At 44.0% G+C, this 16202-nt stretch overlaps 1 protein-coding gene across 1 annotated transcript; it reads right to left on the bottom strand.

Annotated features, from left to right (window-relative positions):
- Positions 1-12467: 12467 nt before the first annotated feature.
- On the bottom strand, positions 12468-14459 carry LOC306789216 (E3 ubiquitin-protein ligase TRIM39-like). Its single transcript, XM_079285045.1, has 2 exons — positions 14409-14459; positions 12468-14206 (listed from the first exon to the last, which is right to left on the bottom strand). The coding sequence occupies exon 2, from the start codon at positions 14197-14199 to the stop codon at positions 12553-12555; it is 1647 nt and encodes a 548-aa protein (XP_079141171.1). The 5' UTR covers positions 14200-14206; positions 14409-14459; the 3' UTR covers positions 12468-12552.
- Positions 14460-16202: the final 1743 nt, after the last annotated feature.

Genomic DNA, 16202 nt, shown 5'->3' with positions numbered 1-16202 from the left:
TGATTATTAAGTATTTGTTTGCCCTGGTCCTTATAGTTGATGCAAATAGATACAACTACACAACTAGTAGTTACACCTTTTTTTGTTTGTTGTAGTCACTCTTGACAATATAAGTCAATTTGATTAAAATAGCCCAATATCAAAAATTGTATAACTGGTACAGCATGCAAAACCCTCAATGGACAGCGATGCCAATGATTGCCTGAACAGTGTCCCCCCCCCCCCCCCCCCCATTTCATTCTCTCACTGTCTTGGCAACCTTGCTGACTTCTGTGAATATATGAATATTTGTATTTCAGTGCATTTTTCAGTGGAAGTACTGTACCTTTTCAGAGTGGAAACGAATGAATAAATTGATTGACGAATAATCAAGAAGATGGACGAAATGCAGCGTATTTTCCCTGGTGTATATTTTTATCGGTAAATAAAAAGATCAGTGATTTGATAAAAAGCAGTTTGATTACGTGCTTTGATTAGTTTTGGATCAATATGTGCAATTCTCGAAACGTGTTAAAGTTTTGACTTGTTTTCCGTTAGATCTGATGCAGCAGATGACTCATTCTCATTGTGTGATGTGTTAAATGTCTTTTCTCTGAAGAAGAAGAAAAACACTCTTTTGTTGTGCTTTTTCTTTCTTTTCCACTGGTATAACTGAATAACATGCCTCACACAAAGAGCTTACAAACTTATTAGTTGGGCCCACAGCAGTATTTAAAGTGTCATATTGGCCTCGCAGCTTTTACAGCCACTGAGGGATTGTAAATCTGAGCCGGGTACCGTTTGCCTGTTGGTGTCCCAACATAGCTCATTCCTTGAGGTCCAATAAGGGACATAGATAAATCACCACGAAAGTGTTTTGTAAAGCTTGTCCAACGTTTTATACAGTCTCTATGGCAGGGTTGTTGTTTTGAATTTTTGACAAAAAAAGTCTCCATGAGGGTTTAGAAAGTCACCAGATTTAGCGAGAAAGTCGTCAAGTTGCCAACACTGGCACCGGCTGAATATGTCCCCAGAGCAACATTGGACGTAACAATAGTTCCTATCACATATTAAACCAAAGAAAAATCTTCATTAAAAACAAGTTGTACAAATAATAATATATAAACAAGCATATTAAAGCTACTGTAGATGTACAAACAAACGCATTTAACTTACCAGAGCTGCTGTTCACTATTTAAAGACAAAGTGCATCCTCCTTTCTTTGTAAATAAAGAGTTTAATCTCACGGTTGTTCAGTACATCCGTGCGTTTTAGTTCCAGTAAGAAGTCCTCCTCGATTCATGGATGCCAGTGAAGACAGTCGAGCCTCCCCAGTTGTATTTCCTGAATACGTTTTAATGTTTGAGGCTGAAAATGTCCGCTCCACAGAGGCAGCAGATATTGGGATTGTCACCACCCAACACATCAGGCTAGCCCACTGACCAATCACGTACTTGTAGGCCAGCTAGAAGGCTCTGACACGTCAAAGAATACGCCCAACATGTCAAACTAACGATCTGATTGGTTGAAGAATATGACAATCAACAATATCGTCCCCATTCACTTAAACTGCACATGGATTCACTTGTGAGTCTGCAGGCCTGGGGCCTCTCTTCTTACCTAGAGACACAGAGGTGAGATCTGATTGGATAAAAGCTCTACTTAAAACAGTTGCACTGGAAGCAGAGCAACTGAGGAAGACAGTAGCTGTGCAATGAGAACATAAGATAATGGGAAAAATATTTGTATAAATTATAATACATGGTGTATTTAAGAAACATTATGAAATTATAAAATAGCTCTAACTTTGTGATCCTGTTTAGGCCAGCAGAGAAGGCCCTGACGGTAAAGCATCATTTTTTCATGTTTAACAGACAATGCTTTGGCTGCCTATTCTTAGGAGCGAGGAAAATTATGGAAAAAAGGTTTTCAAAACACAAAATCCTATTTTCAAAAGCTCAAGCATCACAAAACAAAACATAAACACCATCCCTACTTGTGCTGCTTATGTGTTCAAGAACTTATTCGGTATTTTGAAAACAACAGTGACCTCAAAATGTTGGCTCAGCGGAGCTGGTAAAAATATCAATAAATCATGACAAATGTAGTTAGGGTTCAGGATGAAGATAGCATTTGAAGGCTTCACATGGTGAACTGCAAAAACCATAAAGCCAGCCCACTTATGGATGGGATTTCAAAAAGCCAACATTCCCCTCCACAGTAAATAGTTTCAAAGATACTCAGACACTCTCACCACATTGAAGAGTAGGGTTAAGACTTTCCTTTTTGATAACGTTTATAGTTAGGGCTGGCTCAGGTTTATAGTTAGGGCTGGATCAGGTTTATAGTTAGGGCTGGCTCAGGTTTATAGTTAGGGCTGGCTCAGGTTTATAGTGTTGGGATCTAAAGGAGCGTGTTTGGGTTATCAGCATTTAAGAAACTGAATTCTTGACATCAATAGAATTATTGATGTATGTAACAATTATTAATGATTATTAATAAAAACGGGGCACCACCCTGCGAACAGGGACCAATAACCAAACGATAAAACTAAGTCTCATAATTAGTAGTCACTCATAATGTCAATAGTCTGCGTATGACTATACATTCAGTGACAGTGAAGGTTTTAAGTTCGAGCACAGGCTACTACATACAGTCTTATCAAATACATATGCACAAGTAATCACAGACGACTGCTCCTTAAAGTATAACAGAGTTTATTAAATCAAAATAATAAATGATAAAATCAATTAATATTGCAACCAACAAACGTTATCATACAATTTTATATGCCTAAACTAAAGAATGAATAAAATGGATGAGGGTGTATGTCTGTGTGTGTGTGGGTGTGTATGTGGGTGAAAAGGAGGGAGAGTCTTACAGCTACAGCTAGAGACTACAAAGATGGCGGCGTCGAGTGACGCTGGCCAAAAGGGGAGGGGCCTTAAGAACTACAGCTAAAAACTACAAAGATGGCGGAGTCGAGTGACGCGGGCCAAAATGGCAGAATGGGACTGCTGTACGTAATCACGTGTGCCTGGGCAGCACGTGATGTGAGGCGATCGTTTCAACGGGGTTTCTCCAGGGGCAGAGAGAAGAAAGAGAGAGCAAAGGTGGGGGTCATGAATCAGGCTTCTGCGTGCGGTCCGCGTTGCAGTGAGAATGGGGATCGCTGGCGTATCGTACACAACGTGCCGTTGTCGGTAGAACTGCCAGCAGTTATGTACGATAGCCGAGATTCCACGCTTCACTCACAGAGCTGATTTAATGAGGAGAGAATACTACACGAAGTGTAATAAAACAAATGAAAATAAATCAAATAAATCCCAAGCAAACAGTCACAGTTAATACACGAATACAGCGGAGCTTCTCTCGTCCGCGAGGAGTTGCGCCATATCTCAATATCACACGACAGTAACTTAAACACACAAAAACACGGGAATATCAACATATAAATGAATGACCTGAATTAAACTTACGTTAATTTAAGCTAAGCTGTGCCCAAATGCCAAGAATCTTACTTGTCGATGCTTCGTTGCAAAGTGTTCGTGGCAAAGTTGTCCTTTTTCTTCGAGAGGAAGGGGGGGGGGCTGCTTCTCAGCGCGGCGTTTGAGCTGGCGCTGTTTCGGTCCGTCGTGGCGTGAGCTCGTTCTGGAGCGAAACGCAGACGTGATCAATCCTCGCTGCAGGGAGGATGACCTAACTTCGGCTGAGACGACGTGGTCCGTAGGTCTCCCGGTAATCATCGGTCAGGAGAGGTTTAGACGTCTTCCTGCCGGAGTGTGCGCAAAAAGAAAAAGGAGCAAAAAGCACTGAACGGATCGCTGAAGCAGATTCGTTATCGCGGGCTGTTTCGTCCAGCGAAATGGCTTGTCAGGGTTTGATGAGGGGAGAAGGGCCGTTGCATCCTCGTGGCCGGCGTCGCGCTGGCGGGGAAAGCTGGATTCTCTGTGGCCTGGACCGGGGTGCGAGGGAAGAAAGAAGGTTGCGTGCCTCCTGTTAACCCCGGAGGGAAAGGTGGAAAAAGCATGGAGATGGGGGAAGGAGACAGTTTTATAGAACAGTGGCTGAACCACAGGGGGTCCCGGAGCCCCTTGGCCAATGAGACTGCAGCGGTGCATTTGGGGGGGGGGGGGGGGGGAATTCACACCCGAGTGTGAAATTCCTTTGCTCTCCTCAAACTACAAATCAGGATGAAACCTTTGCTTGACAAAGTGAAGGCCTGATTCTCTTTGTCCACAGCACATATTGAAGCCATATGGTCAGACCCCAACAATAGTTAGGGCTGGCTCAGGTTTATAGTTAGGGCTGGATCAGGTTTATAGTTAGGGCTGGCTCAGGTTTATAGTTAGGGCTGGCTCAGGTTTATAGTTAGGGCTGGCTCAGGTTTATAGTTAGGGCTGGCTCAGGCTTGCCTTGGACCAGCCCATAGATATGCTGCTGTGGGCCTAGAATGCCGGGGGACTTCCTATGATACACTGAGCTCCTCTCTCCTCTTTTGCATCTCCTTCTGTATGAATTCATGTCCCATCAATGCACATTACTAACTTTGCTTCTATCCCAGAGTCTTTGTGCTTTTTCACCTCACAGGTTTCCATGGATCGTAATTACATCTGTACCATGGTCATGCCTCCTGCCATGGCCTTGCTGACACCCACTGCTACTATTATTATCAATGCAACTATTAATGATTTTATTACAATTAACATTTTATATCCATTGCTGCCGTTATTAGAAGTAGTTGTAATTGTTCCATCATTATTGTTGGAATGCTGTTAAGCATTCCAACAATAATAAACTGTTGTTCGAATCTTTATTCAACCTCTTCTATTTCTTCCGTCCCACCTCTTCTCCATTTTTTAAGCTACAGAAACCATTCAACTATCAAAATGTTCAGCTCTTTCACCAGAGGGGTGCTATGACTTTTCATATTTCTAACCTTTAAACTTTTTGAATTATTAAGCTTTTTATTTTCAATGGGATCTCTATGGAGAATATTTTCAAATGGCTGCAGGCACACAGGTGTTTGCGATTGAGCCAATTAGTGATGTTGCTAAACACACAGACTCACAGACACACGCGCACATACACTCCTCTCCCTCTCTCTCTCTGTGTCTCTCTCATACAGTCATTCAGGTCTTAGGGATCTTTAGAGGTCTTTCCCCCCTCCCCACAACTTGCGTGCTCTGACACTTTACCCTGCAGAAAGAAGATTCACGAAATCCCCGTATTCATGAGAGGAAGAGAATGATAACTTATACGCTTCGCTCTCTCGTTGTAGGAGGAACAAACTTTATCGCCGTGCAGCTCACCGAACCAGTGAAGCTCCAGTGCCGCGGCTGCCAAGTCTGAGTTCGCCAGTCGGGTTTCTATGTGATAAAGTAACAGTTGCTGTATTTTACCGCTGCGGTGAGGATCTGCCTTGTTTTAGGTGTTTTCCGTCTCCTTATTGTTCAAACTAACCCACACACATATAGACAGTGTTGTTATGATCATTTTTAGATGCACTTGTCATGTAAGCGTGGCCTCTATCGTGTGCCTCATTCCTCCGTTAAATAATCGTGGATTTGCCGCCAAAATGTAGTGGCAGTAAACTACTAAATAGGTACAAATTAGTTGTAGTTGAGTGATTCATCAATATTCAGAGCTGCACCTCTGTACAAACGACAAAATTTTCACCCGTGACATGTTAAGCGTGACATGGGAGGAAACATGCACTCCCTTACGTTAAGTGCTCATTTTGTTACAGGCCAGTCCACTTCAATCAACCGTGATCAACAAGTGTCAGAGAAAAGACCACCTCTTTTCCCAAGTTCAACCAGGACAAGATGTCCTATGAATAATGAAGTGCAGAATGGCTGATGATTGTGCCCGGGCAGCGGAGGAAGTACTCCGGTCTTTACAGCAGACAGTAAGATAATTACAACATGAGGGAACACAGAAGAGGAGAGGGCTAGTCAGGGGGGATGTGGTCAGAGACTGATTTCAGCATTCTCGAATGAAATAATATCCTTTATTGGTGCATGTGATTGCTTGTGTTTAGACTGCAGACACACTGGTATCGTAGTAACAGAGCAGTGCCCAGTCGCTGAGTAGAAGGTAACATACAACTGTGAATGTAGATCAATAATGCCACAGTGTCATTAAAGCTCCACTATTAAATATTCATACATCAACAAGGATCAGACGACTAAAATGGTCTGTAGTCTGACTGTTTCTCTTGGTTTGTTCTTCTCTGCTGGCTGAAACAAAGCGGACAGGAGGAAAGAGGACAGGATAAATGACTGATACTAATTGATGTCTATGTTCTTCATTATTGATTATTATCATGGAGAAACTTCACTCTGGAATGCTATTTATTCTATTGAAAGGAGGGGGAGAGGAGGGGTGTTCAGTTGGTTGCAACTCACCAGTAGATCTCACTAGGGCTGCAACTAACTATTATTTTTTTCGATTAATCGATGAATCGGATATCAATGGGCCAAAAAAGGCGAGTGAATAAAAACGTCTCTTTAGTCTTGCAAACTATACTGTCGGGGCTGAAACTCACCCCAGCGTGGAGGAGGCCAGACCACACGTGTGCAGCTGCTGTTTACCGTTGACACGCAGCGATAATAACTCTACCAAAACTGGTTTACAGTTAAAAGGATTTAATCCCACTAATGCAAGTACGATTACAGTTACACAATGGAGTACATACTCTTATGAAATATTACAATATTACCCCTTCTTTGGAAAAAACTCGCCTCTGGTCCCATCAGACACAGCCGTCTCCGGGAACCACACGCTAAAGAGAGTGAGAAAAACACTTCTATCCCCGCCCACATATTCGTTCGCGACTCCTCCCCTTCCGTCTATCTCAATTTTTGTTAGCTAACTTCTCTATGCACTTCAGTAAACGCCTGTCTCCACGACTCTCTTTCCCTGAGTTTCTAACACATTCAAATGACTGTCAGTTATTGCTTAATCCCTTCTATAATAATCCTTCAGTATGAAAGTTAAACTTCTGCAACTTGGCAGAAGCTTCATGTCTTTTAGCTACTAATCCTAAAACACTGTTTATCTTAATTATGCATTCCCAATACACTTATGATTATGACTAATTCTTAATTTTGAATTATTAAACACTTTTATTATATCTACTAAACAGTAGATTTTGTAGGTGTGAGGCCCGTGGTCCGACACCGGAGGGCTGGTAGCTTGACGGCGTGAAGTCCCGTGGCTCGATACCAGAGAGTAGGCAGATCGACTGTGTGAGTCCCGTGGCTCGACACCGGAGGGCTGGCAGCTTGACGGCGAGTGCAGTCCGTTTAACATAAGGAGGGCAGAGGATGCCCCGGGGTTTCAGCGGGTGAAAGACGGTACGACCTGACAACCCCAGACTGCAGGACCAGAGTTTATATAGTGACAGGGGACTCATTAGTGGGCCCTGAGTCTGGTGTGTCAGGCTGCAGGAGGTGATCGGCTGGAGTGTCCTCAGCTCTGCACAATCAAGGGTGTGGCCATGGGAGGTGTCTGGAGGCAGAGGACAAACACAGAGCACATGGCACACAATAACAAACGGGGGAATGACAGGACACCTGAGGAGAGGAGATCAGGGGAAACACTCACCGGGTCAGACAGGGATCCTGGATCCTGACAAAATGTCCAACAGATCACAGAGTGTGTTGTAACGCTCCTGGGTCGTGTCTCCTGCAAACTCCTTATAGCAACGCAACTCTTCCTCCAACAGGCAAAGCATTACGTTCCATGCATGCTGACGTGGTCCTCACACATCTCCATCCTGGTGAAGAAAGCTCATAAACGGCTGTATTTATTAAGGAAACATAAGAAGGCAAACTCCCCGTGCCAAGCTCTTAACTTTTACAGAGGAGCAATAGAAAGCATCCTGACTGCAAACATTACAAACTGGTGTCGGATGTGTACGGCTCAGGACAGGAGGGCTCGACAGAGGGTGATTAAAACTGCCCAGAACATTATTCAATTCAATTCAATTTATTTTGTATCGCCCAAAATCACGAATTTGCCTCAGAGGGCTTTTTTACAATCTGTACACATCCTCTGTCCCGGAGGATCCCTTTATCAGGATGAACAGAAGTGCAATAGATGTCATGTGTGCAGAATGAACATAACAGAGTTACAACACATTCAATGCATATTACAGAAATTATTCATATAATGAGTAAGCAGAATGATGGAAAAATTACAACTAATAATAACAGCAGCAGTGGATATAGTAGAACAACAATGATAAAAGCAGTAACTGTATCAGCAACAGCAAGCACTGCGACTACTATTAATGATAGTAGCAGTGGGTGTCAGGCAGGACCAGGGTCCAGATATAACAACGATCCATGAAAGCCTGTGAGTCGAGAAAAGCACAAAGACTCCGGGGAAGACGCAAAGTTAGTCATGTGCATTAATGGGACATGAATTCATACAGAAGGAGAGAGAGGAGAGAAGAGCTCAGTGTATCCTAGGAACTCCGCCGGCAGTCTAGGCCTATAGCAGCGCATCTATATTATTGGTACCCATCTAATGAGCATCAGTAATATTGGTGAGAAGAGGAGCCTGCGAAGAGCTCAAAAGATATTAAAAGACAAAACCCACCCAGCTACAACCTGTTCAGTCTGCTGCCGCCTGGCAAGAGATACAGAAGTGTCAGCCACCGAACCACCAGACTTCAGAACAGCTTCTTTCCTCCACTGCGAGACTACTTAACTCATCCTCCACCTTCCATATATGACTTTTTTGTGCATCTGTGTTTTTGTTTTGCTTTTGTAGCAAAATCGGACTACAATCTGCGTTCCATTGTGCAACCTGTCTGTCTGTGATCTTAATGATCTCATATGATCTAATTCACACTTGGTGGGTGTTTTGCTGGGGGAGCACATGGAGAGGCTTTGTTGAATTTGGTGCTGTTTTGACACGCGGCGCGTTCAATATTAATAAACTCTGAATAAACCAGCGCTCTGTGTAACAGCGGGGGCGGAGCTTCAGGGCTCTGCAGTCCAGCACGTCGCCCATCGACTGCAGGTCACTGCTGCTGGATGTTGGATTTATCCTGCTAACGCTACATGCATGCTGGGTAGCAACCAAACTCTTCTTCTCTTCCCTGGAGTCAACGAGAACGAGCAGGTAGCCTTCAGGAACATCATCACTGCTGTTGCACCACACAATTAGCATGTTTTTGCCACACTAACTTAGCTGCAAAATGAATAACATTGGTGCTGCTGAGGACCAAAGGCAGCGCACTGTTGAGTGTGAAGTTCTTTGTACGAGCAGTTCTCCAGAGAGCTGCAAGCAGCCACACCACAGGCCGAGCATTCTGAACAGGCACGTACTCAACAGCCACTAGTATCATCTGCTGTTAGGTTATCCTGATGCTGATTGGGCCTGTGCCACAGGTTAGACTGGTTTTAATGTCAAGCTGACATTTTTTACACTTGGACGCTGTAATTAGGGTGTGACTGTGTCTTCAGATCAAACGCACACAGACCTTACTCCCAATGATTCCTCTGCTGATGAAACTGTAAAGTATCTAAGGACATTTCTAAACAGATGTCTTGCACATACATACAGTGGGATAGGTGCAGACCTGATGTCACAGCTTTTAGGCAGAGAGAGAAAAGTGGTCACTCTTTCCCATCGTAGCACTACAGCTGCAGCGGTGCTGCAGGAAAAACAAGAGATGCTCCAGCTTCCTTCACACAAGCTGGATGGTCTGCCGCTGCATCTGACTTCGGCTAAAGATACCCGACACTGACTCGGCACTTCATCATGTGAGCACTGCACCTGACCCACGTTTTAAGTCTCAGTCCGAAATGGCATCCAGCAGCAGTGATCCTTCAGCCAGAAGAGTAGCAATCACAGAACTGCTTGGAAACTCACTTCCAGTGGGACAGTTAGCGGAGCAGTGGTGGGGGAGGGGTGCAGTGCAGAGCCTCCCACTGGAGTCAAATCCACTTACATGGTGGGCCTTCACTTAACTTGCTTCCATTTTTTTCAAAACTATAATTGAGCGTAAGATGTAAAGTTGAATCAGGGAAAGTGTTATTTGATTTTTTTTCTAAGAAATACGCCAGCATGTTCATGTCTGACTGGGAGACCTCGGATGAAGAAACCTCTAAATTAATAACGATTTTTAGAGGATATCTGCGTGTATGGCCATACTCTCACTGAACAACCATACTGTGTCCGTCAAATTTAAATCAACCCCTAATTTAATTTAGTGGACTTTTTGATACAAGCACATCTAAAATCTATACAGAATAAATATATCCAATAACACTCAAAAGCGTTTTCTTTAAAGAAACAGACATTCTTAACATTCATACGCTGGATCGGTCAAATCAAAGTAAAGATTTCACAGAAAAATAGAAGACTTTAAACGGGCCACTAAGTTGTTGCGTCCCGCCTTGACCACTAGAGGGTAGTCTAGGGCCTCCTTCAGGAAGTCCACAGGCCTCCTAGTGTCAGTGTTCTCCGTCAGCCGCCAGACTGGTTAAAACAGAATAAAGCCAATAAGATCACAGGTTCATTGCTGTGTTCAAAAAAATTCAATTTTCAATTCATACATTTATATTTTTACATTTTTTTAAAGAAAAAAAAGAAACCTGAGATCTGGCCAGTTTAATGAATGTCACTTATTAACTTGACTGATAATAATACAATCATATGAATACCATGACTTCTTTGGTTGGGGGTCACCACTTAAAGCAAACTGATGGCCAACAACACACTGAAAAACAATATGACACACAGAACAAACAATGATTGGATCTAGTCTAAGTGTAAAAATAAGTTATTACAAATAATAAAAGATACGGTATTACATTTACAGTTATATCCAATATTTCCTGTCAATACTGTCACAGTACCTCAGTTCACTAAAATGCCATACGAGGGCCAGCATCACAAAAGCTATTCCAATTTGATTGAAAATGGTTGCAGCATCACATTTCACAAATGGCTGTCGCCGTGTGACATGTCATGTCCCACAGCCTTGCATGCTCGTGCATGGGTCACAACAAGTATACTGTTGGTTTTGAGCGAGAAACATGTCAAAATGAGGAGAAAACATTTTTCATGTTGCATATTTGGGGAAGTATTATTTTGGTAAATCCTCTCAGAGTGGGAGTGGTCGTCTGTAACTCTGAGATTCTTATCAACAATATCAAATTCACATTGACTCCATTGTGATAAGTATTGTCTTTCGACCCTCCCCTAAAACTGCTTCACCAACCCCATAATATCAGGAAAACAACAGTGTATCAGAAAGTGCTTAAAGAATTAAAGATGTGTACTCTAATTTAATCCATGAAGAGTAACTTAATTAACACCAGGCTGAACATCTGTGTTTCACACGCCTTTCTGGCTGAAAGTTCACAACACCACAACCCACCAGTGATGTCATAGTGTCCTGGAGTACACCTGTACATCACTGCAGCGACAACGTTTTCATCAAATCAAACACAAGAACTGATCATGGCGGTGTAAACGTGTCGAAATGGTGTCGAACATTCAAGCAACGCTCTATCTACGAATGTGTAACACTAAATGAGTGTAAAAGACACAGGAGACATGTCCGACGGTGAGCCGGTAGATGTTTCCATCTGAACGTCACCACAACTAAACCTATTGGTTTACACAGTGCCTGAGTTTTACAAAAGAACATATTGGAGACTCAAAGATCACCGTTTTCTCCTAGACAGTGTGCACCATTAAATATCATAATACAAGTTAATCACTGTCTTTAAATTGTTTAAGGCAGCATGAGAGTCAGACGCTGAGACCATGCTGCACTAAAGAGTGGGCGAATAATTTAAATCTGTCTTAAAACAATTGTTAGTTTCCCACATTATACAAAGAAAGAAAGTGTTTGCTTGCTGTAATCATCCCTTCTGTTCATACTGGACATTAAAGGTACTATATACAGAGTTCACGTCTATTGCCTCCAATGGCTCTCGGCAAGAGGACAGCAGCGAGCCACAAATGGTGCTAACAGAGCTAACAGTGTTCGACTGGGGGCCACAAGCAGAGCTAACCAGCTCTCACATGACCTTAAATGCACACCAAGCTCTGATCTCTCACTCACACACACACACACACACACACACACACACACACACACACACACACACACACACACACACACACACACACACACACACACACACACACACACACAGTGACTTCATTCTTTGATGAGGTAAACATTACTCCACTGTATCTTTATACATATAATAGTTGTTTTATGAATTTTCTGAACATCCTTACAGATCCTGTCCAATGTAAGTGACCTGGGATAAAATCCACAGCTCTCCCTCCGTCACTTACTGTGGAAGCACAAAAGCGATATCGTAACAGCCAGCATGGACAGAGGGAATGATTTCAGCAACACAAAACTCCTTCACTATACATACAAAAATAGAACAATATGAATACAAAAACATGAATGAGTGCTTTTGATGAGATAGTTTGTTCGTTGATTGTGTTATTGTTAGTGCTTTCAACTCAGTTAATGTCGCTTTGATGCTTTGACTTCCTCTTCTCAAATGACTAAAAGAACAATCAAATCTCGTCAGTGGGGGTGACCGGTGAGATTGTCAGAGGGGCGGAGTTCGTGCCACCGTGATGAAGACCGGGACTGAAGAAGGGACTGAGCTCCTCAATGAAGCAGCAGCCAGTGAAGGAGTAGAGATGAACCGCAGCGTCCACATCGTAAAATGAGACCAGACCCTCCTCGTAACTCACAAACACCCCCACTGTCTGAGGCCTCGAGATCAGACTGAGGCTGACAACAGGGCTGGCAAGAGTCAGGTACTCGTTTCCGTTCCTCAGACCCACAGCCCAGTATCCATTCACAGGGCTCAGTGGTATTATTCCCTTCCTGTTCACGGACCCTCTGACCACTCCCAGGGTCCAGTCGGTCTTCCCTGTAACCTGGACCTCGTAGTAAAACCTTCCAGTGGAGAAACTCTGCTGTGCCAAGACATTGGCATAAAGAGAAAATCTCTCTGCGTTGTCTGGCAGGTCTCGCCTCACCTCACCACACCACACTTGTTTCCCATCCTCGGACAGGACGAGCCAGGGATTAGCAGTGCGATGTTCAAGGATCACATCCACAGCGTACTGCTGGACCCTCTTCAGCCTGGCCTCGTGAAGCAGCTGCTGCTTCTCCCTGCCGAGCGTCTCCTCCAGCTCAGCCACAGCTTTCACCACAGTCCCCTCGTATGATGGCAGACAGAGGCTGACCTCCGTCCAGTCCTTGGTGCATAGAGCGCTGTTCATGGGTGTGAAGCTCTGGAGGAGTTGAAGATGGTCTTGAGTAAGTGAGAGCTGCTGCACTTCGGCAGTTCTCTTCACCAATGCAGAGATTTCTTGTTCCAGTTCTTTGATGAAGCCGTCGGCCTGTTCCTCCGTCGTCTTCTGCCTCTCTTCGATCATCTCGATGATCTCGTTCAGGTCTCGCTCGGCCGTCTGCATCAGACTGGTGAAGATACGAACACCGTCTGCTATCTCGCTCTCTGCATCTTCCTGACTGTGCATTTTTAAGAGTCTAGTTTTCTGGATCTTGAGCTTCCTCTCCTGTATCATCTGCCGGATTGCAGCCTCTTCCTGCTCCAGCTCCGCTTTCCTTACTTCATATTCATCTTTCAGAGCAGCGATGTTGTGTGCCATGTGTTCCGAGACAGTGCAGAGCGAGCACACGCACGTCTGGTCAGTCTTGCAGAACAGCTCCAGTGTTTTCCTGTGCCTGGTACACACCCTGGCCTCCATGTTCGCCACAGGATCAGTCAGCGAATGTCTTTTCAGGGGGCCGGCTGTCATATGAGGCTCCAGGTGAATACCGCAGTAGGAGGCGAAACACGTCAAGCACGACTTCAGAGCCTTCAGTTTGAGGCCGGAGCAGATGTCACAGGGGACTTCCCCTGGTTTGGCGACGACCGAGTCCTCGTTTCGATTCTTTCCAGCTGACTGTCTGAACTCTGCAGCCATCTCGGATATGAAAGTATTGACGGTCAATTCAGGAAGAGTTTTAAAATGCTTTTTACACATGGGACACCGGAGCTGAACACTGTTAATGTTCCAGTGCTGTGTGATGCAGTCTTTGCAGAAGTTGTGTCCACATGGTATAGTGACTGGACTCGTAAAAACATCGAGACAGATGCAGCACAGAAACTGCTCTTCAGACAGCAGACAGCTGGCAGCTGACATGGTGATACTGAGAACAAAAGTGAAAGTGAAATTACGACACCGTCACATCACACAAATCTTATATAATCTTGAAACATATCCATTATTGTTGTACTTGATGAACTGAAATATATTTATAAGTACATGTATGTTCAGTACACACTATATTTCACACTTCCTGTCTGTGCTAATGGTGCTCGTGTAAACCGGGTAAACACGATTGACTTTACCTGTAGGAGTTCAAGAGATGTTGGAGAAAAGCCCAACGATCCTTTTGAAGTCGTATTAATCCTCGTACACAGACTTGTGTCGGCCACAGCTCACCAGTTGCTCTGAGCTGCTTTGAGTTATAAACAAGGAAACGAGTTGCTGACTCCCCCTCTTTCCAGTACAGCGCCGCCTCCTTCCACTAAACTGTGTGTGTGTGTGTGTGTGCGCACACGCGCGGTGTGTGTGTCATTCAAAGTGCCTGTATGTCTTCCTGCTTTGTGTTAGGTCTGTTCTTCTTGACAGGACAGTCCCGTATCACTGCAGGGCCGGGATTTCAATGGATAACATCATCGTTTCTGTAATAATACTATTAAGAACAAGAAGGAATACAAATGATGATATATGGCTAGTAATAATACCAGTAGCAGCGGGTGTTGCGACATAGGTGGCTTGCGATCAAGATTGAGGCAGAAATACCTGCAGAAAGGGATTGAAGGGGGGAGGAGAGAGACTGAGGAGAAGAGGCTGCTTAGAAACATGCACATGGAGGATAGAGGAGGTCATTGCATTATGGGAAGTCTCCCGAAGTCTAGGCCTATAGCATCATGGTCCAGGGCTCATCTGAGCCTGAGGTGATGCACAATCCAAGAGACAGCCGGGAAATGTACATGTTGATTGTGAAGTGCAGATTGTTTGCTCACATTAGGCCTTGTAGAAGATCTTTACATTGTATTAGCGGCTTTATTTTATATTGCCTTTGTGTATTCCTGCTATTGCTGTGTAACAGTAACCTCTGTGCAGACAGATACTTTTTGACATTAATGAACAAACCTCTGTGAGTGAAACCTTTTGGTGTAGTGTGAAGAGAGCCCCGGGCCAGACCTGTATGACGTCACACCTTCATGTATCAAATCACCTTTTGCTCTGTCAAACAGACCTGTATTGAGCCTATGCAAATCCATTACTCCAGACTGCTGAGCTGGGTTCCCAGTCCTGACTTATTCCCTGTACTGAAAACGAATACTAATCTTAGGTGCAGCTTAGTTTCAATGTCCCTTGACCTTCCTGAGAAGCTTAGCCCAACCCACACCTTTTGTTTAACTGTTATTTCCTGTAACCCTGTATGCAATCATGGCCAGAACTCACTCTGGCCAGAGAGAATTCTACAGCTGTGTTGTGAACGTCTGTCTCCACTGCGCAGTGAATAAAAGTAATCTAACCCAGCCACAGAATTGGACCTGAAAGAATTTTTTCCTTCAACAACCGAATGAAAGATAATTTTTTTATATTCTAATCTTACCTTTTTCTTCCATTCTTTCCCTACAGTACGGGCACATTATAATGAGCAAACACTTCTAACTTCGTAAAGGACCAGAGTTGACCTGTAAGTCAGCGTGTGTTCATTGGAATTGTGATTTGGCAAAATGAATGACCTAAAGACACCATCAAAGGCGTGTCCTACCCCCGTATGTCCAGAGGGAGAACGGAATGGACAAAAGAAAGTGTTATAATAGGCGATGTAACATTGCCAGGTACTGTAGCAGAGGATGTATCCCTGGACGTTGACTTACATAAACCTGCATGTGAAGAAGCGTCCATCTGTCTCTGCCAATATCAGGACGCTGTCTGAAGACACTGTCTTCCAAAGAAGAGTCACGGTCGTGACTCTGGGTTTTTTTCCCGATGTCTTTCCCTCTCTTCTTCTGTTCCATCTTTTTGTCTGTCTCCCTGTGTGTGTTTGGCTGTGGGTGTTGCGGCTTTCACCCTCCTCACCTGCTTGTAATTAGGCTTGCAGGCTCTGTATGCACCCCAGA

The sequence above is a fragment of the Melanostigma gelatinosum genome (assembly GCF_949748355.1).
Source record: "Melanostigma gelatinosum genome assembly, chromosome: 15".
In the NCBI taxonomy this organism is placed as follows: domain Eukaryota; kingdom Metazoa; phylum Chordata; class Actinopteri; order Perciformes; family Zoarcidae; genus Melanostigma; species Melanostigma gelatinosum.
This window is presented reverse-complemented; position numbering and strand designations above follow the sequence as displayed.

Bases quoted from the DNA above. Each gene is read 5' to 3' on its own strand.
- LOC306789216 (XM_079285045.1), bottom strand. From the start codon at position 14,199: ATGTCAGCTGCCAGCTGTCTGCTGTCTGAAGAGCAGTTTCTGTGCTGC.